The sequence below is a fragment of the Oryzias melastigma genome, linkage group LG14, assembly GCF_002922805.2.
Source record: "Oryzias melastigma strain HK-1 linkage group LG14, ASM292280v2, whole genome shotgun sequence".
In the NCBI taxonomy this organism is placed as follows: domain Eukaryota; kingdom Metazoa; phylum Chordata; class Actinopteri; order Beloniformes; family Adrianichthyidae; genus Oryzias; species Oryzias melastigma.
The window spans coordinates 7,317,809-7,342,455 of NC_050525.1; the positions used below are offsets into that span (position 1 = coordinate 7,317,809).

The 24,647-nt window shown below is 39.5% G+C and overlaps 1 protein-coding gene across 1 annotated transcript in view; it reads left to right on the top strand.

Moving 5' to 3' along the window:
• Window positions 1-24,647, top strand: part of robo3 (roundabout, axon guidance receptor, homolog 3 (Drosophila)) — a 96,769-nt gene that overhangs the window by 7,937 nt on the left and 64,185 nt on the right. Inside the window, exon 2 of the mRNA XM_024261674.2 lies at window positions 11,850-12,176. Within this exon, the coding sequence (XP_024117442.1) occupies window positions 11,850-12,176 (327 nt within the window). The remainder of the gene's footprint in view (window positions 1-11,849; window positions 12,177-24,647) is intronic.

The window sequence follows — 24,647 nt, forward strand, 5'->3', positions numbered from 1 at the left end:
ATTATATGAATGAATGAATGAAATGGTTTATTTCAAGCAATCAGGTCATAATACATGAAATAACATATCACTTAATAGATCACAAGTAGATCGCTTGAAAGTGGAAGGAAGCGAACTTATATAATCCCACCCCAGCTGTATGTTTATTTCCATCTCTATAGTATGTTTAGATACAAAAACATGATCGCATTTGTCAATCGCAATGTTTTTTTTGTAAAAAATTGGTTGCATATTGAAAATAAACTGGATTTTCTCATGTATCTGGATTAGAGCTGGGAATCTCAGGTTAACTCACGATTCGATGCGATTCACGATACATGGCTCATGATACCGATATTATCTCGATATGTGAAACATTGCAATAATTATATTGCCTTGGTAATCTATGATATATAACTATTTTTTAAAACAAATATATCTTTTTATTTTCTTCAAAGATTTTTTTTTGAACAATTTTAAACACAAAATGTTTATTTAATGTCCTCTCCAACATTGAAATAAAATTGTCAATAAACACTAACATGTCTTTACAATAGTAACATACATTTAATGTAACAGATAAACAAAGCTCCAGTTAAGAGCTAAAATGAAGAGTATATCAAACGACCTTCTCGCTTCAAAGAGCAATAAATCTGAAATAAAAAAAACCACAATGCTATATTTTAATTAATTTTACATTTTATACCAAATCATTTATTATTAAGGCAAAATATGAACTTTCAGCCTATTATATGATCATTGTATTTTTCAGTGCCTGTATCCATATTCTTTCCCCCTCCTTTTATCAAAATTTCCTGCACTTATCTTTGATAATCAACACTTTAGTCTCGTGCTCCACATGTGTACCGCTAGCATACACACCTGTTGGATCAATAACACCGCTACACGTCTCATTTGGAAGGTCAGACGCTGCGCAGTGTTTGGACAGGTTACTGCTGTTACCACCCTAACAATCCATGTTTTTCGTTACATAAGAAACAGCGCACGCTGTCTCCATCTACTTTAGAAAGATACATACACAGCTTGGACCTTTTTGCTTGCGGACGCTCTGCCATCCACGTGCGTTTTTATCTCCAGAGCAGGGGGAGAGAGTGCGAGGATCCCCTCCTTCCCCTCCCCGCTGTGTGCGGAAAGGAGTGGAGAAAGAGCTCTCCGTGATCGCACTGGACCCGAGCCATCATGTTTTTATTAGGGCTGTCAGATTTGTTGCGTTAATTACGCGTTAATCTGGCACGTGCGTGACGCCGACAATTTTTTTGACGCATTAATCGCGGATTTTCTCGTACGTGCCTTTCCACACCGCGCGCGGGCGTCCCTCATCGCCCTCCAACTCACCGGCTGCTCTCACTAGATCACGGGCGGGTCTCCAACCATCGAGCTGCGAGCTAAAACCGGCCCGGCGCCAGGACGCGTAGAGCTCCTGCACCCTAACCCGGCTCCGGTTCGCGTCCAGTACCACGTCTGGTGGTACCGGCTCGCGTCCGGCGCCGCGTCCCGAGAGCTGCGGACCCCCGACGTTCCGAACAGCAAGCGCACCGGAGGACGTTTTAAATGTTCTGGAGGTTTAAGCGTGATCCAGCCCCAGCATAGCTCTCTGTCTGCCGGCATATTCATGGCGTGAGCTCCGCTGGACACGTCGCTGCATCGAGCTGCAGCCAGAGAACGCGGCGGCAGTAACAGACTGTCAAACTATCCACAGAGTATCCCGCTTTTCTCAGTCTTTAATGTTTTAAAAAACAAAAGTTCATTGGAAATTATAAATCTCTATTTCATTTATTACTGTAGTTCAGCAGAGGAGGAAAATATTTGGTCCTGACAAAAAATGAACATGAAAGTCTTATGGACATTTTATTTTTGATGTTTTTTTAATTTTATTTTACTGAACGTTGATTGAAGTTTTGAATTTAAAATGCCCTTCACTTGCACTTGGGCTTTTGTTAGGCATTTTATGTTACAGCCTTTTATTGTTAAGAAAGTTTATCTCAATACAATGTTACAAAATAAAGTATTTCTGATTAAAACTATTAATTTTGTCATTCTTGTTTTCATAATTAATGTAGAACTGCTAAATTCCGCGAACCAGATTTTTTTCCTAAAAAAAAGGCCCCATATTGATTTGCAAATAATCGCGAGTTAACTATGGACAATGCGATTAATCACAATTAAAAATTTTAATCGCCTGACAGCTCTAGTTTTTAGACATTTAGGCTATAAACTCATTGGCCCACTTTTGTGCACAAAAAAGACCATCCACTGCATGGTGTGAGCCTTCCGTGGAGGACCTTGGTGCTCCGTGCCTGGTTTGAACCACACCATAGGTAAACAAGGGCGCTAAATGGAAGCGGACTCCGTTCCAAGCAAGTTTCGCTGCACTTCCACGTCAAGTGTGAACCAGGCGTCAGGCCCCCAAATATTTACCACAAAAAGGACTAATTTAAATGTAAAGATGCTTGCCTCAACAGTGTGTTTCTGCTGGAAACGAAGGTCATCTCAGCTCCTGTCAGTGGGGTCAATGTTGATGCTCAGCATAACCTGCCGATGAGGGCTTTTCTTTATGATGCTCTCAGCTCTCTCATGCAAGTGTGTAGGTTGCTTTAGTGGGAAGCTGTGCAGAAAAGTCTGAGGCCAGTTCAGCTCAGCTGTGATTTGTGCTGCATGTTAAATCTTTGTCCTGAAGTGCAGCTTCTTCGGGGTTGCAGTGTTATGATTTATATCCGCTTCCCCCAGTTGGAAGCAAAAAGCATTTTTCACTCTTTCCGGTAGGAAGGCTTGATGAGGCCTTCATGTTTTATGAGCTTCTCTCTGCAGGACTGTGTGGAGTCGGAATATTTCAGCCTTGTTCCAGATGACAGGAACACAGTAATGGATGTAGCTCAGGGCATTAGCATACATGCTGAACCACATTATGTTTTGTGATTGACTGATGGAGTCTTTATTGGAATTTGAAGTGGGAATACGTTATGGAAGGCTGATTATTGTTTCTGAGTGGAATGAACTTGTCTGATATTGGTGTCACACTCTTACTGTACTTACTGTGCATTTTGAAGGCAGAACGTTTTGCTGTCGTTTGAGAATGGCACAGGCTGACTGACTCCCACATCCTAACATGAAACCGGTGGTCAAGTTGCGGCTGAGACGAACTTCACGTTGAGCTTCCAGCAGTGGAGCCGTAAGAAGGTGCGGATTTGTGTTGGCCCGCAGACCGAGCCTTCAACAGACATCAGGGGAAGTGAGCATCCTCCACCATTCTCCCATGAGTCACACCATCATCTGGTCATTGCGCCATCTGTGTTTGGAAAACACTGTCAGGAGAGCTGAAGAGCATTCAGAGGAGATGTGGTCATATTTATATTCAGAGCTGTTCAGGGGCAGAAAGGCATTTAACACGTTGTCACCCAAAGCAAACAGGCTGTCAGGTGAAATTATGTTGAAATGAACCTCTGGCAGTGTTCTTATCTGCATGTTAATAGTCTTTACTTACTCAACAAGTCTTTTTTCTGTCGTTTGTTTTTTGATAACTACTTAGATGGCCAGAGCCTCATTTTTTCCATGTTGTACTTTTAGGAAATGATCTCTATGTATGTAGAAAAAAAATCAACTTTTCTTTTTTGTAATGTTTTTCTTTAAAACATTTTTCCTTGTATCATTGTGTGTACTGTCTATTACCGTTCAAAAACAAACTGTTGCGTACATTCCTGCTCTATTATGACTTGAGTCCAGCAGAACGGACTTCTTCATGTGAGGCTTCCTGTCCTTTCTGAGATCATGAGGATTGAACTCCAGTGGATCTACTGTACAAGTCAGAGTAGTTGGCTGGATGGAATAAAAGTATTCAGACTGGACACATTTGGTTCATTTAAAGAGAACTGGAGTTCGTTTCCCCTGATAATCTGGAATAATTTTCAGTCTGAAGCGGGACCAGGAACCACTCTCTGACCCATCTTTGAGGTTGTCTTGGTTCGTTTCCAATCGGATTCAACTCTGGCTTACTATGAAATTACTCAGTGTGAAAACAATTTGCTGTCAGAGGAGAATTACTGGACCAAAACGGCCACCGTAGCCGGTTGTCACCTGACGTAAATAGGTTATGAATGAAGCCACCAGTGAGACGCGGACAAATATAAAGCATTGACTTTCTTGTTATCAAAGAAGACATAATTGGTCCAACTGTGTAATTGGAAGACAGTTTATGGTAAAACAGCTTTTTTGTGTCTCAATATGCGGCACGTCTATGACGTCATCTAAAAAGCTAGCTTGTAGCTTGAACTGACTTGTAAATCAACGATGACACACAGTAACTCGATGAATGCAGGCTCATTAAAACAACTTATAACGTGACTTATTACTGTTTTCCCCATCATCTATATAATAATAATGCAATATGTCATAAATAACGTACCTTCATACCCAAAGTCTCCTCAAGCTGCAGTTGCTAACATCCTGAGTTAACATCCTCTGGTTCCTTGCCAGTAACCGTCTTGTAGCCTGCCTCCGCCGTACCAAAGTAACAAGTAAAAATTGTTGTTCCTGACGTTCAAAACTGGTAGTTGAAATATAACTTTTTAGTAAGTTAATTATTCTGACAAGGATTTTAAAGCCCCCTCGACTTTCTCTTGTTGTTTTGACCTGCCTTGTAGATCCTGGCCAGAGACCTAAGAGATATGTAGTCACATAATTTTGTTTACAAAGTTTGGTCTGGAAGTGCCAGTCTGAATACTAGGGGTGTGTATCTTTCCCTCTCACACAGTTCAATACGCATCTCCATACATATTCCATGAAGTACATAAAGTATTCAACTAACTTTTTAGGCGATACGCTACAGTTTGATTCTTTTACGAGAAATGCTAAAATCTAGATATTTGCTATTGATTTGGCATTTTAAGCTCTAAGCGGCATTTGACAGAGAAATGTATTCATGTTTTATTTGGAAGAAGCAAGCTTATGATTGGACGTCTTTTTGTTTGCATTGCGTGTACATAAAAAGACAAAGAGTAAAAAAACAGAAAGAGAAACTGCGTTTTTCCAGAAATCAATTATTTCCTTCTTGATTGATTTTATACGTTTGAACCAAACGTAATAATCTTGTTAATATCTGTGATTTTCAAATGATACTGCAGTTACTCGATGATTTTTTGATACGTATCTAATCTTGTTTATGTCCTCACTGAATACCGACCAAACGCAGTATTCAGGACTCTATCCGAAACAAATTAAGTGGACTCTGTCCGAACCAACAGACTTTTCCAGTCTGAATACACCCTAAGAATAAACAGTAACCATGTGAAGTGATTATCTCCTCTGTTTGAATGGACACACACAGAGTCCTTTGTAAAGTTGTACCTCTGCACATCTCAGTCCGACGATATTTAGAGCCCATTGCAGCATGAGCTGCTTCTCTGCTTCCATTGTTCTCCCTCATTTTTTTTGTAATTCCACCACCCCCACCCACATATCTCTTCAGTTAAAATGTCTTTGAAGTTGTTTGAAAGTAATTCATTCTGTGCTCTGGCTCTTCCTGATGGTCGGACACAGTCCGCTCCCCAACACCGTTTGATGTTCATTCTCTCGGCTCAGACTCATCAAACAGGAGACAGTCCGTGATGGTGAGCTGCTGGAGAAAAGTTCATTGAAATGGACCGTGCCCTGCAGCCCTTTGGTACAAAATACACCTTCATGATGTCTGCCAAAGAGAGTCTGCTGTAGATTGTTCTGTCTTCAACTGAAGGAAGAACAGCATGAACAGGACTGTCATTGTTGTAGCTCAAGTACTGTACAGTCGTGTGCTGTCAACATGGTGATGGCACAAACACACAAACAAGTATAGCTGCTGCTGAACCACACTGACTGGAACTGTAAAGCCTTGTATCCACTGAGCGGTCCTGTACGGTATTTCTGCCACGATTAGTCGACTAATCGATGACTAATTTAATAGTCGATTAGTCGTTAATTTATATTATAAGGAGTCAGGGTGTAATAAAGTTAAAAGTTATAATGACATTCTGCTAGCTTTTTGGACTATTTTGGACTATTTTGACATTTATTAAGGTTTTTTAGGTTATTTTGTAGTTTGGCTAATACTTTAGCTGGCTTTCAGCTTCACCGTTTTCAGGTTTTAGCTATCAATTTCAGCATCTTCAGCTATCAGCACTAGAATTTGTGGCCCAATTCAGGTTCCAACATTTACACTAGCATTATCACAGGTAATGCGTTCAAAACTCATGTATGTCCATCACTACGCACAGTTTTAAGACACTATTTGGGCTCTACTTATAAAAGGCGTCCATTGAACATGTTGAAATTTGAATTATTTGCGCTGAAATGTGCTTTTCTGAGCTTCAGAATCCACTGGAATTACGTTGTGTAGTTCAAAGAACGTGTGTTATTTTGCCGTCACCAGAAATTTCTCCAGTGTTAAAGTAAAAAGACTTGACAGCTCTTCATGTAGAATGCGTCTTCGATTTTGTTTGATTTCTTCTTCGTCTTCGATATTTTATAAAGGTTTTTCTTCTTCGTTGTTTCAGTTCTAGTCTTTGTTTCTGGTTTTTGTAGTCGCAATGCAAACTTGCGGATAATTACACATTGATTTCATGCGGTTCAGTTTGCAGTAATTCATTTTGATATATGCAATTCCTTCACTTCTGCAGTAAAATTCAGGCCCTTAAATAATAATAAAAATAATAAATAACAAAGAAATAAAAATAAATAAATAAAATAAATACATAAAATAACAAAAAATAATAATAACAAAAATAATAAATAACAAAAATAAATAAATAAATAAATACATAAAATAACAAAAAAAATAATAAAAAATAATAAAATAACTAAAACAGCTAAATTAAAGTAGTTGACTGGAATCAAATCACCATTTCCAGTGCCTTTGAGCTGTAAGGATCAATAAATAAACAGGAATACTCTGGCTGCACGTAAAGATATATATGCTCTAGAATTTGCTCCATATTTGGAAATGCATTCATGCTTCTGTAGTCACTGTCAGCTTTCTCACATTTTGCTCATTAACTTAGTTTTCTTCCCTTGTGAGCACAACCACAGTAGTTATGTCGTTACGGGAAGACCAATATGAGGTCTAAATGTCATTATTTGATGCCCCTTGATTGACACTGACATTGCACACAGCATGATAATAGTATTTTGATGTATCAATTTTTTTTCTTACCTCCAGACACAGTTAGATCTCACTGGTGTGTGCCCTGCCAGTTTTTCATCTGCTCTCCCCTCTGTGCTCTTGTCAGACAGACTTGGGGTTTTGCATGCCAGCTTCCTGCTGCGTCCCCGCGGCTTCATTAGCTCACATGTACCTCTGACAGTTCTGCCGTGGAGCGCCATGCGCAGGATCTAATAGGTCCTTGGAGGGTCCTCACGTTCCTGTTCTTGAGAAGACCAGTCAGCTGCCCCGGCTGTCTGCTTAACCTGATTTGGCTTCATCTTTTTTAGTCATGTCCTTATCAGTTTCATACTTCCCCTCTTACTTTGAGCCGGCTAACTGGGGAATATTGCTCATCTTAGAAATTCAAATATCCCTGAGATGTGTGCCAGAGGAGTCAGTCTCTATCAAGCTGGTCTGAACTATTGTTCTGCCATATTAATGAGCAGCCTGCGGCTGCACAGAAGCAGCTCTCTGGATTGTCATCTTAGCACTTATTGAGAAGGTCTCTTGAATGATCTGACACTTTCTGCTTCTGAGCTGGACATCTGTGGCGTGCCAGATTAGGACGGTCAAGCGTTTTCCCTCATGGAGACCAGCAGCTCAGGGATCCTGTCATAAAGCTCACGTTACTCTGCAGGACAGGCGTATCATTAATAAAAAAAAGTGTGGTTTTGTGATTTCTACTCTGATGCTTCTGATTGATATTAAGCTTAGTCCCACAGTGTGGTTTGATTCCTTCAGCTTTACATTTCCTCTTGACTGACTCCAGCAGAAAGGGCTGTAACATTTATGAGGATTCTCTCCAGAAGAGCTCCAACCGCTGAGCTCATTTCATCCACCTAAGTAACTGTTAAAGTTATGATTTTTCAGGAACATGTCAGTTCGTTCGAATGCGTTGTGTTCTTTTTACATATACCATATTCTCTAGACTATAAGCTGCTACTTTTTTACGCCACGCAGCTTATACACAGCCTATACTATTCTGTGGATTTTTCTTCCACCATTAGGAATTAGAATCAAAATTAAGATAAACGAAATATAAATGCAAAGAAGAGAAGCCTGCCCTACTTTTTCTTTAGCAGGTAGAACATGCACGAAAAATTACTAACTGGTAATAATTTCCAAACCCTCACACGAAGAAGTTCATATGATGAGAGTTTAAGGTTGAAGGCCATCGAGCTGGTTATCCAAGAAGGAAACCGCGCTGCTGCACACAAGGTTAGCATCAATGAATCTGTGGTGAGACGTTGGAGGCGGCAGGTACAAACATGTACATTTATGGTACAAAATGGTCCTGTACATGCAGTAAATATCTAACTTTTCAACGTAGATATCTGTGGCTTATAGCCCAGTGTGGCTTGTAGGGCTGGGTATTGATAATAATTTCCAAAATCAATTTGATTTGATTCAGCATATTCTGTTTTTTTTCTATTCTTTCGATCCACTCAATAAAATTTGATTCATTTCAATTTTGAGTTTACACATTTAGACACATTTGTTTAGAAATACATGAATAATGTAAATATATGTTTTAAAGATATTCATGTAAATCTGATACAGTTCACATAGTGTAAAATGTATTAGTGTAATTATAATGAGATTGTTAATATCCTACAGTGTTACATGGTTTCTCAAAAGGAGAAGTTCTAAAAAATGTTTAGATCATTGACATTGTAAACATTGTTCTGCTTCTCCTGGAGAACATTTCAGTTTGGCCACTAGGTGGTGATCACGCTACAGTATTACACTCTATTCCAAAACAAGAAAAACGAATGACCAAAAAAAAACTGTTTTAGACCACAAATGGTTACTTTTAAACAAATGTTTCTTTAAAAATGTTTGGAAAATTCAAGCCTGTTAGTTTCTAAAGATGTTCATTTAGTCAGCAATGTATGTTTAGGTCGACCGAGCGTTAGCATTAGCCGTCCTATGGGAAATTCCATTAAACGTTAGCATCAAGTTAGCGGACTTTAGCTTTTATGTGCTAAATCGATTTCTATTTTTAGGAATCAATTATTGGTAGCTTAGATCAATTCAAATCGATTAATCGATTTTATCAATCCAGCCCGAGTGGCTTATATATATATATATTTTTTTTTTTAAACAGAGCCGATGCGGCTTATATACAGGTGCGTTCTGTAGTCCAGAAGATACAGTAGTTTGTACTTTTAATGAAAATAATCCTGTTTTTACTTTATAAGTCAAAGAAACAAAGACATTTGTCCAGGGATTTGAAAATGTGTCGGTCGCTTGAATGTTTTACTTGTTATTTATGCAGAGGAAATGATGTGAAAGCCAAGGTCGCTGTGTCTGTTTCTTTTTTTAACTCTTTCTGTCCTGTCGCTGAGAAAACAGACGAGAGCTGAAGCTGTATTATGTTGGACAGATTTTACCGTTACATTGAGGGGGGCTGTGAATCTTGGGATATACAAGGTGCATATTTGTATAAACCTCTATCGTTAGGTTGATGTGTGAAGATAAAAAACACAGTTACAGTTGGACAGCAAGCAGGACGTGTTGTATGACTTGAATATCTTGTGGAATAAAGAGGAATCTCCTATAGAGAAATATGGTGAAGTGGAGGGATGATGCATTCACTGACTGCTTTCTTGTGTACTTCACGTTAATTAAAATATATAACTGAAAATGACAGATTCATTACAAACTGAAACTAATTGTTTCTCAAATTAACTACAGACTAGTCAAGTTTTCTAGTTGTTTATTTCAAGAATCCCATTCTTTAAACCTCTGCCTGCTCTGACATTAATCATCAAGACACGAATGTGCTTCATAACAAGTAATTTAACGTCTAATTTGAACCATTTCAATTATCTGTGAAACACAGAGAACAAACCATCATGCAGTACTCTGTATTCCATCTGTAAGAAGCACTTAAATTGAGTCTTTAATCCCCAGAAAACTTAAAGAGGATTTGACAGTCTGAAGACAGACATGACTGATTCCTTTATCTTCCACCATCAGAAAATTTGGTCTTTAAACGTCTCCATTCTCACACAGATGGGGTGAACACGAACCACTGAAGCAAAGATGTGACACAGAAACAAAACCAATGATGTTTTTACTACAGAAACTCAGGGAGACTCAAGAGTTCAGATGAAAAACCTCCAGCAAACCAACCATAAATGATAGTCTGTGGTTGAACATTATTACTCAGGCATCAACAGTAAAACTAAAGGATCAATCTTTGGTCAAAACATTGTGATTTTGGAATCTCTATTGGAAAAAATACCAAATTAAAATATTTATTTCAAGTTAAATCTGTTCTGCTTTAGACTTTCATTGGTCTTGATTTCTCTTAGTTTAGTTCATCTTATCTTAGCTGTGTTTAGTTACACTTAGTTTGGATTTGGAATTTATTTATTTCAAGCAATCAAATCAAAAATAAACCAAAGGAGACAAACAACATACATAAACAGCATATCAATACACAGATGTATCAAATTTAGGATAATTAGTCATGAAATTGATTGGACACTATGTATACGTATATCCAGATACACTTATAAATAGTGCAGCCACAAACGATTATTGTAACAGTCGACCAATCATTGGTTATTTTTCCCGACTAGTCGACTAATCGGGTCTTGCGTAAACTGGATGTAAAACACACTTCTTAACCGTTATTATCTTAAAGCCAACTAAAAAGGAAGAAATTTAGGATGATATTAAACCTTTAATAAATCATGCAGCTTTTTTCGTCCATTTGTTTCTGACATTAAAACAAGACTAAATCAAATGAGGTCGGGGTCTGAAACAAGGAACTATTTTTCACTAAAGATAAAGTTTTGGTGCCCCTCATTGACTCAATATAACTAAAGTGCATTTTGTGGAGCTGAACTCTCACAACTCTATTCAACTTCACTACACTCTGACTCTATAATTACTAACTGTATAATGCTCTCGCTCAGAGCCCAGAAAGTTAGCATTTCTACATGTCATGCAGAAAGACTTGATCTCGTTTGAGAATTTTTCATAAGTTCAGTCTTCCTGCTACTTCCGGTGACATCTACTAAACTAGATTAGCACTACTGCACGTGTGTGTCAAAGACAATGGCAGATGCGCCACTAGGAAGCTCGCACTGTAGTTTTGAGATTTAAGGGAAAAAAAACAACTAATTAAATTAGCCGACTACTATTTTTTAATGGTCGACATAGACGTGACTAATCGACTAATCGTGGCACCCCTACTTATGAATAATTCATTTATTACTCTTAATTATAAATAGACGCATTAAATCTTATATAAAAAGAAAATAAGACCATTAAAAAATAACTTTCTAAAAAGGAGTTTAATTAATTGCTTGAAAGGGAGTCGGGGGAAGTGAACTTATATAATTCCACCCCTGTTTGACTTTACCGGTACTTAACTTTGTGTTTTTCATTTCATTGCATACATTATGATTATTCAGTTCTTAACTTCAACCACCTTATCTTAACTTTTACAACACACTTTCAGGTCATTAACCAATAAGTATCAATCAATCAATCAATCAATAGTTTGGCATTTATTGTACTGATGAAAAAATGTTAAAAAGCTGCTAATGTTCATGATGTTTGTTTATTGCTCCGTACCTCTTAAGCCTCAGACATCCACCTGTGATCAGCTTTAAAAGTGTGAAGTCAGATTTCATGTTTCTTTTTTTTATGTTGTCTCTTCCAGGATCCCGCCCCAGGTTAGAGGATGCTGCACCCCGGGTCATAGAACATCCCTCAGATTTGATTGTGTCGAAGGGAGAACCTGCCACCCTCAACTGTAAGGCTGAAGGTCGACCTACTCCGACTGTGGAATGGTACAAAGATGGCGAGCGGGTAGAAACAGACCGAGAGGACCCTCGATCCCACCGGATGCTACTCCCCAGCGGTTCGCTCTTCTTCCTGCGGATCGTACACGGCCGGCGAAGCAAACCAGATGAAGGCGTTTACGTGTGCGTAGCGCGTAACTACCTGGGCGAGGCAGTGAGTCGGAACGCATCGCTGGAAGTAGCAAGTAAGTGCCTTTTATTATGATTTTGATATATGTGAAGGTGTTTCACCTTTTGAAAGAGCTTTCATACCTGCAAAGACTCAGAAAAGATCAACCAAAGCAGAAACGTGTGCAGTTTGGAGGCTTCATCCCTGGTGTTCCTCAGCTCTGGGAGCATCAGTTTTACTCTCGCTCATCTGCTGTTTGGGCATGTGTTCCTTCTCCAGCTGCAAGAGCAGTCCTGTTACTGTGAAACAACGGTGTCAAACTCAATCGTACAAGGGGCCATAATCCAAAACATATCTTAGGTCGTGGGCTGAACAGGATAAACATTTATTAAAAACATTAAAACTACATTTTTAAAACTTTAAAATTGTAACTTTTAAACATAATTAAAGCTGAATTTGGCCGCTGAAGATGCTAGTGCTGACAGCTGAAGATGCTGAAGTTAATAGCTAAAAACGATGAAGTTGATAGTTAAAATGATGAAGCTGATAGCCTAAAATGCTGAAAATGATAGCTAAAGATACTGAAGCTGATAGCTTAGGATGCTGAAATTGATAGTTAAAATGATGAAGCTGATAGCTGAAGATGCTGAAATTAAGAGTTAAAAATGCTGAAAGTGAAACAGTGAAGTTGATAGCTAAAAACAATGAAGTTGATAGCTGAAATCACTGACGCTGATAGCCAGCTAAAATACTAGCTAAATGCCAAATTAGCCTTTAAACAGCTAGCATGTAGCTGAAAGAATGGCTAAACTTCAAAATAACCTGAAAAACTGAAAAAAAGCCTAAATTAGCCAAACCAACTAGCATGTAAATTTTCGCTAAACTCCAAAACAACCTAAAAAACGTAAAATAAAAAAGCCTAAATTCTGCCAAAACAGCTAGCATGTAGCTAAAACATTAGCAAAACTAAAAAAACAGCAGAGTAAATCTTAGTAAATGCCAAACAGCCAAAAAAGCTAGCAGATTGCCAATTTTTAAACTTTAAAACCGTAACTGTACCATAACTATGAATAAAAACACGTAGGAATAGTATTTTAGAATAAATCCTCTTAAACCTTAAATAAATTTCAATGTTTTACTCTCAGTAAAAATCTATTTTGTCCAAATTATACAAGTTAAAAATAACCGCAAAATAACATTGAGCCATTAATAACAATAAAGTAGGACCGGATAGAATTACCCAGCGGGCCAGATCAGGCAAATAAAAAAGTGAGTCATCATGGAAATCATTTTCTTAGTCTGTAAATTCACTACAGTGCTGTCAGAATGCTGCAGGGCTGCTCATCAGCACTAATGATTTGCTATTTTTCTTCATATTGTGGGGAAGTTGTCCAGCTTCATCAGATGAGTGTATGCATATAGCTGGGGCTTCCTTTTATAAATCAATTATTACTCTGTAATGAACATGTGCTAAATTGTAGACAGCAAACATATAATTTATAATAATATAATTTTAGATTTGATTTTGGAGAATAACTGCCAGACTGAAACATTCCCTTCACTTTGGTCTCTTTAGAAACCTGTTGAGCTTAAGACTTTTATCAAACGCTTTTGCCCCCGGCCGGCACATTATCTTAAATTTTACATCTGTAACCATCCATTATGTGTGCAGAATTCTCTTCTGGCAGGTGGAGATATTTTCCACTCACCTAGTAGGTCTTACTCCATTTTAATATCAAGCTCATGAAGCTGGATGTGAGAGACAAGCTGCTTGTGTCGGTGGAGACGTGTCCAATCCTTTTCTCAGAGTTCCTCATGATTAAAGATGGCAGAAAAAAAACTTGCCTTTGTGAAAATTCTTCAGTGTGTGTTCTCAGCATGACTTTATAATTTCAGCTTTCCCTGCTGAGCTGCAAAGCAGCTCGTTTTGCTCGTTTGAACTCTTTAAACGGGAACAAACCCGGCAGACATGATTTGCATGAGTCTTACCTTTTCCCTTTAGGAACACACTGCAGCTGCTGAGCTGACAGAGAGCCTCACCTTCTGCAGTGTTTAAATCTATCCAGCATGTGCAGAGTGCTGCTGGTTTCAGAGCGACACCAGGGACCGGTGGGTCTTTGTGTGAGACAGGTTTTCTGTCTTAGTGCCGTCTGCTGAGAGCCGCTGTTCTGCAGCTGTCTGACACACGCATGAGGACACAGCTGTCACAAAGCAGATGCTTTCACAGATAGGAATTTCTCATAGCGCTGCCTTGGCTGAACTTGCGTATATGTACATCTGCCAGGATTCCAGCACTTCCAACTATTGCCCCTGAATAAAGACAGAGAGAGATACAAACTGTTTTTGGTATAGAAACCCAACAGCACCATAAGCTGGAGCGACAGGATGGCTTTTTGTTACATGTGTTGTAAGTTAAGAGTGGAAGATGGGTAATGGAGAGCAGTTTATATTTGTTGTCAGGTCAGCAGTACAATAGATGAAGGTCAGTATTCATCTGTTGGGAACTAAGCTGTGGGTGTTAGGTAACCAATACTAGAGAACATACCTTTGGTTCCTGAACTCAGAGGTTGTCGACCTGTTTCTTGTTTTGTATTTTCTCTGTCATATGTGCTGGTCCATTCTGCCCAAGGGCATTAACTACAGTTAAAATACTGTCTCAAAGATTTCTTCCTCAATACACATCTGAAACATTTAGAAATGAGCAGAACTGCAATCATTCTTGGGAGAAAAATTCTTGGATGGATAGTCAGAGACGGGCAGACATCTGGTTCCACGTGCAGCAGGTTTATTAGCTCAGACAGGAACTAAGCACAGATAAAAGTCAGCAAAAGCTAAATCAGGGTCAGACAGGCAGGGGTCATCCAAGAAGAGAGCCAGAGTCCAGGTGAAGGTCAGGGCAGGCGGAAAATCAGAAATGAAACCGGGTCAGAAACAGAAGATTATGTCCAGGTAGAATGCTCAGTAATGAAGGCAGGGTGGCGCAAACAATACTTCGCAAGGAGTGAGGCTTTGTGCGCTGCTTAAGTGTCCTGTAGGTGATTGGCAAATGTGAGCCAGCTAAGCAGCATCCAGGAACTGTGTGCTGGGGTTGCTGGGAGCGCAGTCAGCACTCTAGAGACGGCTCCCGCCGGTGACCAGAGGAAGAGACAGAGTGCTGACTCCTGACACTCAGCTTTCTTTTTGTGTGTTTTACTCTTTTAACATTTCTTAATTTCCCATGCTATCGTACCTTGATAGCTCAGCAATATTTGCGCCCTATCCAGAGCCACTATTGCACAGCCACTTGAGTTTGCCTGGAATGCATCTTTGTTGCACTTTATCATGCAAAAGAAAATGGAGGCAGTCACAGAGCTGGGTGGGAGAGGAAGTTGGAATGGTCTTTCCGCCACATCAAGCTGCAGTATGAGTCTCAGCATAAAAGTATTCCACAAAGTTTAGTCATATTTGGTTTAGATTTTCAGACTTATTTCATTTCATCATCTCTGTCTCTGTCTTAGATACAGTAATCAAAAAGTGCTTGGGCCATCACTTTACTGTGCTTCTGGGATTTTAGATATAAACTAAAACACAAAGCCTTGTTGTTACAACAGTTGTGTCTGGACATTTGCTGGTTAAAGCAGGGGTACCTTCTGTGCCATGCATGACCTCAAACCATGACGTAGTGTATCACTAACAGTAACCATGGAAATGTTGGTCCCAGCTCTTTTCAGCTCATTGACCTGCTCCTCCCGTGTTGTTTTGGGCTGATTCTTCACCTTTCTTAGGGTCTTTGAGACCCCATGAGGTGAGAACTTACATGGAGCCTCAGTCTGAGGGAGATTGATTATTTAGCTTCTTCTATTTTCTAATAATTGTTCCAATAGAAGAACTTTCTATCACTGAGCTGCTTGGCAATTCCCCCGTAGCTCTTTACAGCCTTTGTGGAGGTCTACAATTTAGTCTCTGGTGTCTTTGGACAGCTCTTTGGTCTTGGCCATGTTAGTAGTTGGAGTCTTCCTGATTGTAGGGGGTGAACAGGTGTCTTTATGCAGCTAACGATCTCGAACAGGTGCTTCTAATTTAGAATAATAGGTGGAGTGGGGGTGGACTACTTCAAGGCGGAGTTACAGGTCTGGGAGGGTCAGAGTTCTAGCTGATAGACAGATGTTCAGATATATTTTTTGCAGAAGTTGCATACAAATTATTAATGAGATTTGCAGATTTCAATAGAAGTCTATGGGATTTTGACTTTTTGGAGCCAGTTGGTACTTCCTGTTTGAAATGGAGGGTCACTCAGTCTAGTTCTCTATATACAGTCAATGGATGTAAGTCAATTGCTTCTTCCTAAAGAGTTCATCTGAAGCTGTTCTTGGGTTTTAGGAAAAGAAAATAGAGTAGTTGTAGCAAAATTCTCTTGCTTTGCTTGTTTTGAGAGTGTATGTGTGTGTGTGTGTCCTTGGACGTGCGTGTTTGTGCACATGTGTGTTCTTGAAAAGTGGTTTTGACAATCAGTCAGTAATCCTGAACCCCAAAGTAAGGAGGAGGGGCAGCTGAACCGCTCTGTCAACAGCTGGATCTTCTCTCCTTCTTTATCTGTCTGTCACAGTCTCAGGGAAAGGCCCCCCCCCCCCCAACACTCTTCTGCCATCTGCATCCAGAATGAAAGCTGCACAGTAAATGCCAAATTAATTGGATTTATATGATGTTGTCTGTTTTAGTTTGTTGACAATTTCAGGTTTTTACACCACAAGTCACGCTCTCGTGTCTTTCCTTGTCTGTGCGTCAGATTGTCATCCTGCTGTCAGACTCATTCACACTGCGACAGCTGCATCAGGGGCAACTTGGAATTATGTGTCTTACCCTGGAAAGATGGATGATTGTCAAAGTACTTTCTAATCAACAGACTGCTGCACTCAGTCCGCTGTTGTGTTGTGATGTTGTGCTGTCCTGGAGCTGCCCTCTGTCCCTGCCATTAACACAGGGATCCACAGACATATGGGTTGTGATGGGAGCCCTCCAGGCCCTGCTGTCAGTGAGTGCTGCCACACTGCTATGTGCACATTCAGCTAAGTGAACAGCCACCTGCTGTTGACTTCTGTTCACACCTAATGCCGTAGTCACAACTGTCCTTACGGGTGGATACAAGTTTCTGTGGGCGTAAATAGGTAAATCGGTTTGGACCACGCCAAAGTCAAAGATCACTCTGTGAACCTGTAGAAATGTAAATTTCTAGAGAATACTTGTACGGGTAAAATAAGGGTTTTAGGATTATGGATTTTTCAGTTTTTTTCAACCCCTCTAAATCCTGCAGATCGTTCCTATTTCCATTGTGTATGCTCCTTGTGTGGCCTGTATTTTTCTCCTGCCGACAGTAATTTTAGGCCGAATAAGTTCAACATAACCCGTTACCCAAAAGGATGCCATAAATATTGTGTTCATTATTATTTTCAAATCCTGAATGAGCATTTCTTAGCCAAATTACTTTGTAGATGAACAAGGATTATCTGTTAAATGTTGCAAGACTGGACACATTTGGTCTGCTTAAAGTGAATCAGAGTTAATTTCCTCCGATAATTCAGAACAAAGTTTCAGTCTAAATACACGCAAACGGACTCTGGTCCGGGACCAGGAACCGCTCTCGGACCCATCTTTTGAGGTGGTCTCAACGGATGATTTGTCCAGTTCTATTTAGACGGTCTATGGTCTGAATACAAAAAGAACCGCAAGCGGAATAACTGAACCAAAACGGCCACCATAGCCAGTGTCACGTGAAGTGAACAGTGTAGAAATGTAGCAGAACAAATGGAAAGCAACAATCGCTGTGTTATTAAACAGGAAAAAACTGTCCAACTCCTTACTTGTTTGAACGTTTGTTTTAATGCCACTAAAATTGTTTCTTAAGTGCTTTTCTCTTTACGTGGCACGCCGTCATCCCAAAAGCTATCTTGTAGTTTCTTAACAGAATTCTCTTAGCAACAATGCCATAACACAACCACAATGAGAACCCAACAAATCATTAAAATGTGTTTGGATGAATTCGGGCTCATTAAAACAACTTTTAACGTGTTCCACAGTTTTACCAACAATCCACATGTCACAAACACTTATTAGCGTGAACCTGTAGCCGTAGCGTCCAAAGTAACCGTCACGCAGGATTCCTCCGTGAAAAGCAGCAGTAAAAAGTGTTGAACCTGGCCTTTATACAGACACTCAAAATCTATCAGCAAAATACAAAGTTTGAAAAAGTGAAAAATCCTGGCAAGGATTTGCAAACCTCAGCGCATCCATCTTTCTCTTCTGTTTTGACTCCGCCTCCATTAACTGCTGGCCATTGACTGGAGAGATCTTTAGTGACGTGGTGGTGTTTACAGGGCTAGGGCCAAAACAGAAATCTGCGGTAGACGCCAGTCTGAATACAGACCAAACGAAAGGTTCAGGACTCGATCCGGAACAAATAGTCGAACTCAGTCTGGACCAACAGACATTTTCAGTCTGAATTACTCCCTTGGACTTCCTCTAAAACACAATAAATCTAAGCAAGTTTTTTTCTTGCCCGAAAGCTGACCATTACATCTTTTACTAATTGTGTTTGAACAGAAAAGTCAAAAATGAGAATGAAAATAGTTCATCTCTGATAGAGCTAATTACCTTCAGTTACTCATGAAGTCTTTATTCTAAATTGTATCAGGTCAGGTTGCATGGAAGAAAAAATACTGTTGGTCTACACATGAATATGAACGCTATTTGTCATATGTCATGATTATTCACACAAATGGATTGTACAATTTGCAGCTGTTTATTGATCATAGATTGGTTTTGACACCCCCCAATGCTTTGTGTCATGTTCTTGAATCACAGAGCACACTTGCATTTGATACTAAGACACAAAAAAGCCTCACTTTAACTCTAAATTCTGGTTGAAAGAGTCTCCAACAAAATCAGAGCTGTGTCTGAACCCGCTGCTGCTTGCTCACTGAAAGATTTGTTTTGAAGAGATGCGTCTTTTCTGTGTTTTTTATGATCATCATGCTTGATTCACAGCAGGGGATATATGCTGACAGCAGGAAATACTCAGGGGTGGTGCTTCAGAGACAGAACATGATTCAGAAAGTGCAGCAAAAGAAATACAGCATTTTATTTACAGCGTGTTGACAACAGAAGAGGATTCTTACAAAAGTACCTGATCATTTCCAAATACTAGAGGTGTAATGGATCACAAAGCTCTCCGGTTGGATCGTGTCATGGTTTTATGGTCACAGTTTTTTTGTCATTTTTCTTATCTGCAAGTAGTAAAGGAAAAAAGAAGATAAAGGCCTAAATTTACTCGTTTGAGAAGCTTTAAAACATAAATTTGACTAAATATATGTAAAGTACTTCAAAGCATAAATATCTTCTCACACATCTTTGAACTGTGAACATAAACAAAATTGTAAAAACATCTAGTTTCTGATTAAATGTACATATCTGGAGTCTAAATCTACAACAATTGAGAGAAAAGAGTGATGAAAATGCAATTTTTCCCTTTCCCCTCCCCCCCCCCCACCCCCCACCAGAGAGGCACTGCCATGCAGGCTTTTCGTGGTGATTTTTGACCCTTTCGGCCTGCCGTACTGCCTCTCCCTGATGGCACATCCCTGTTGAAGGAACACTGGCTGCGGGACATCTAATTCTCCTCACTGGGAGATCTGAACCCAGACACGGAGACGTTTACTGATGCTTTTATTCAGCTCTTCAACATAAATAAACCTGATCTCTCGGTATCTACGTCCTCCATAACGAGTTTGGGAAAAGCTTTTGACGGAAGCTCCTCCCACACACGGCGGAAGCTTCAGGTCAACAGACTTTTGGAAAAAACAATTTTTCCATTGTAAACGGGACCCATTAAACAGTACTGAACCGTATCTGTTGGTGGCCTTATCAATTGTAGGTCCATTGAAGAACGGTCACTGTAGCCACCTGTTGATTGGCAGAAAGTGATGACGACATTAGAAAGCACCAATGTAGCGCTCATCTAAGCTAACGTTTCCAATGTTTGTAAAATTCAGGTTACTCTTTTGGTCACAAGTCTTAAATTTAAAATACCTAATAAACAGCAGCTTGACTGATTGGTACCGGACTGGACCGCTTAGTTGAAACAATTCTAAAGTCTCAAAAAAAACAGTCAACAAATATGGAAACTGAAACAGCACAAGTTCACCCTCTGAAAATGCACTGAAGGAGCTCCTGCTCCCAGATGTTTGATTCTGTTCACTGGTGAGTGAATCTCTAATCGCTTCAACACACCTGCAGTACACGTTGCTGTAATTCGTGAGACCATGTGCACTCTCTCTGTAACATAGCAAAGAAATGTGAGGGTTGAACATACATCCATAGACACACACTATAGATCTGATGTGTGTTCATGCTTCACTAATGGGATTCCAGGTCCTGGCCTTGTTTAAGACTCAACTGCTGGTCATTTTTGTCTTTGAAAGGGGATCAGATGGCCGGGGGGAGGCGGCAGGCTTAACCCCTCCCTGTGTGATCGGCCGTCTGCTGGTCATTGAGCCAGGCGCACTCGGCCAACCCTCCTCCAGAGGATATTCATGAATTAATTAGACCACACTAAAAGAGAACGTGACCACTGATTACCCACGTGTGTGTGTGTGTTTTTGTTATATAAGTCTCTAAGACAAAAGCAGAAGCGGTAAGGGTGGGGATGCTTCAGGGTGGGAACAACAGGTGGCGTGAGGAAGAGCATTAACCTCCTCCCCCTCTTTAACGACAGTGAGGCTCCGGGGCCACAGGGGCTGCACAGAACAATAGAAGACCCTCGCTCCAACTGTTGTGTCCCATCATGGCTCATTACATGAGTGTGCTGCTGATTGCAGCGCTGCCTCACATTAAACCCTAAGGTCATTGTCCAAACTAGCTGTGTGTTCATCTGTGTGCATTTCTAGAGCCACAAATAAGCTGAGAATATTTTGTTAAAGGCAATGCAGATGTATTATTTTAATACTTTATTAGAGCATCTTGATAAAGTGGTAGTTAATAGTCATGATCCCATAGGATGCAAATTATATTTGTATTTTACTCTCCCAAAAAATATTTTGTCAAAATTAAACAAGTTTGAAATAAACTAAACGTTGAAAGAGAAAGCACTCAAATTTCTTCACTTTCATGTCATTTCAAAAGAAAAATTACACTTTTGATCTACATAAAATATGTCCTATTAGTAGTATCGGGTAGTAATCTCTCAGCCTCCATAGTCGTAGTGTTGCTTCAATATGTCACCAGCACAAGATAACATCTGGCCGTTCTGGCGGGCCGGATATATAACTACCCGGTGGGCCGGATCCTTGGACACATGTGCATTAATCAGTATTGAACAGTACTGCCCCCATTGGTTTTAGGTCCATTGAAAAGTTGAACAGAATGGTTGGAGCCGAGTTGCTTTAGCCACTCGTTGATTGGCAGAAAGTGGTGGGGACATCAGAAAACGCCAATAGCACAAGTTCAGACACCTGTGAAGATAAAAAATCCTTGACAAAAAAACTTTTTTACCAGCACAATTTTGCCCCCATTTGCATCAATAACACCTTAAAGTCTCTTGTGGTCGTTGTGGAAGAGGTTCTTTGTTTTCTCTAACGGTAAAGCAGTTCATTCTTCTTGGCAGAAAACCTCAAGTTCCTATAAACTCTTGGGCTTTCTTGTTTGAACTGCACATTTGAAATCTCCCCAAAGTGTCTCAATAATGTTGAGGTCAGGTGATTGAGACAGACACGTCAACTTATTCTTTTGGAACCATTGACAGCTGGACTTGGACATTTCAATATGACAACAATCCAAAACACAAGGCCAAGTGCGTCCAGTGCACAGCCTCCGAGCTGAAGAGTGCATGTTTTCCACTACTATCTTCTGACAACATGCAGTATTTATCCTATCATCAATCTAGACCAACTTTCCTGTGTCTTTGTAGCTCACACATCCCCAAACCATCAGTGATCCGCCTCCGTGTTTCACAATAGGAATAGTGTTATTGTCATCAATAGGCCTTGTTGGCCCCTCTCCAAATGTAGTGCTAATGGTTGTGGCCAAAGAGTCCAGTCTTGGTCTCATCACTACAAATGATTTTGGTCCAGAAGTTTAAGAAATTGTAAGCAAACTAAACCTAAAAGGTTTTCTTCTGGCAACTCCAACCATACGGCCCATTTTTTCTCTTAGATCTAGAAACATCCACACCCCACTTTTTCAGAGTCCTGGATCGCAGCTGAACTTATTTGTGGGTTTTTCTTTGCATCCCTAACGATTTTTCCGGCAGTTTCGGCAAAAATGTTTGTGACCGTGGTTTGGTTTCAACAGAACTCCTCACTTCTTGGTCAAAGTTTAAACACTGCTGACTAGGGCTGCCATGATTAGTCACCTAATCGACTATTAAATTAGTCGACGTCTAATTTAATAGTCGATTAGTCGTTACTTTTTATCATATGGAGTCAGAGTGCAGTAAAGTTAAAAGTTATAATGGCATTATGCTAGCTTTTTGAACTATTTTGACATGTATTTAGCTTTTTAGGCTTTTTTGGAGTTTAGCTAATATTTTAGCTACATGCTAGCTATTTTGGCTAAATTATGATTTTTTTTTTGTTTTTTTTGGGCTATTTTGGAGTTCAGCGAATATTTCAGCTACATGCTAGCTATTTTGGCTAACTCAGGCTTTTTTTCAGTTTTTTAGGCTAATTGGGCATTTAACAGATATTTCAGCTTGCTATCAGCTTCAGCGTTTTTAACTATCAATTTCAGCATCTTCAACAGCCAAATTCAGCTTACAGCATTCACACTAGCATTATTGCAGGTAAAGTTATATATCTAGTTTTAAGTTAGTTTAAAGCTAATGATGGTTAAGATGCGTGCTTTATATCCAGTTTGGGCATGATCCGATTAGTCGACTAATCGGAAAAAATAATCAGTGATTAGTCGACTACTAAAATAATGGTTTGTGGCAGCACTACTGCTGACTGGAATTCTCAGTTCCACAGATATCTTCTTGTATCCCTTTCCTGCTTTGTACAGTTTAGTTACCTTTTCCCGTAGATCTTTTGACAGCTCTTTAGCTTTCCCCTTTGCTTCGAATTCAGAAATGTCACTGGATGAAAGCAAGGAGGCAAGAAGGTTACAATAAAAAAAAAAAATCCATCAACCCATCATGTGCAACATGATCCTGGGGAGTTTTAGGCCTCATCCATGACAGGCAGACAGAGAGCACAACAGCCCGGCACAATCGATAACTAGTTCAAAGAAATCAATTGAATGCAATCAGAGCATTATTACACAGCGGTTGATAGGAGCGGACATTCACTTAACAGAAAAGGGTCAAAACTGATGCTCATGTCTTCCATCATGTTCACTTTCAGAGAAATAAATGCTCACATGAATGTTTAAACTTATCAGACTCCTCAACATGTGGCTGAGTGATTGCACACTGCACTTACTGAACCAGTGAAGGTGTTATTGGAAAACTGCAGATTGTCATTCTTTATTGGCTTTTTTTGGCCCGTTTGTGTTGTAACAAATGTGTGAAGATCTCTGAAAACTTGGAGTCCAGAATTTCAGTTTGCGATATAGAAAATATTTACTAAACACTTTGAGCAATCTGAATTGCACATCACATTTGTGCTGTCAAGGTTCTGTTTTTTTTTTTAATCTTTGCAATAATTCTTTCTCAAGTTGACTTTAATGTCAGATATAGCGTAGAAGAGATTTTTTTTTCTCTTAAAAATAGGTTTGCAATGACACTTCAGAGTCTGGGCATGAATACCATTAAAGTAAAGATCTGAGCATCACAAAACTGTCTTAAAATAGCACTAATTAGACCTGCACAATATATTCCAAATGTATCACAATATCAGCTTGTGCAATACATGTATCAAAAAAGGTGACTTAAATTGCATTAAATGGTTACCAAAAATATTTACAAATGCAAAAACTATTTTATAGATGCTTGAAGTTTTTAAGTAATTAAACAGAGCGCTTTTCCCATTTGACCAAAAGATGGACCTCGTTTATGTAAAATACTCACCTATGTAGATGAGAGTCATTTGAAGGATAATTTAAGTTTTATTTAAATAAAATTGTTTCCGTGAAATAGAAATGATGTATTAGTTCTTTTGCTACATGGTCATGAATCGCTAATCATATCGTCATCGTAGTATTTATCGCACATTTCGTATGTCGTGCAGCTCTAGTTTTACCATTTTTTTCAGTCAAATTCCAAACACAAAACCCAGCAGCTAATGTCCTTTTCCTGTGTGCTGGGAGTTGGCGTTCTGTATCTGGAGCAGCATCTCAAACACGGCTCTTGTCAGGTCAAAGATGACAAACTGGATGTCAGCTTTGGTGAAAGTGTACACAGACAGAAGTCCTTTAATATCTTCCTCCTTTGTCCTGCTGTGAATGTCAGTCTGCAGGCTTTGGCTCTTTTCTCTTCACATTAGGCTCTGTGCTTTCATGAAGACATTTCCTTTCACTTAAACTGTAATAAATGACTTCCTGTTGCCTGATGGATTTTCCCCAAATGTTACCATCTAATACC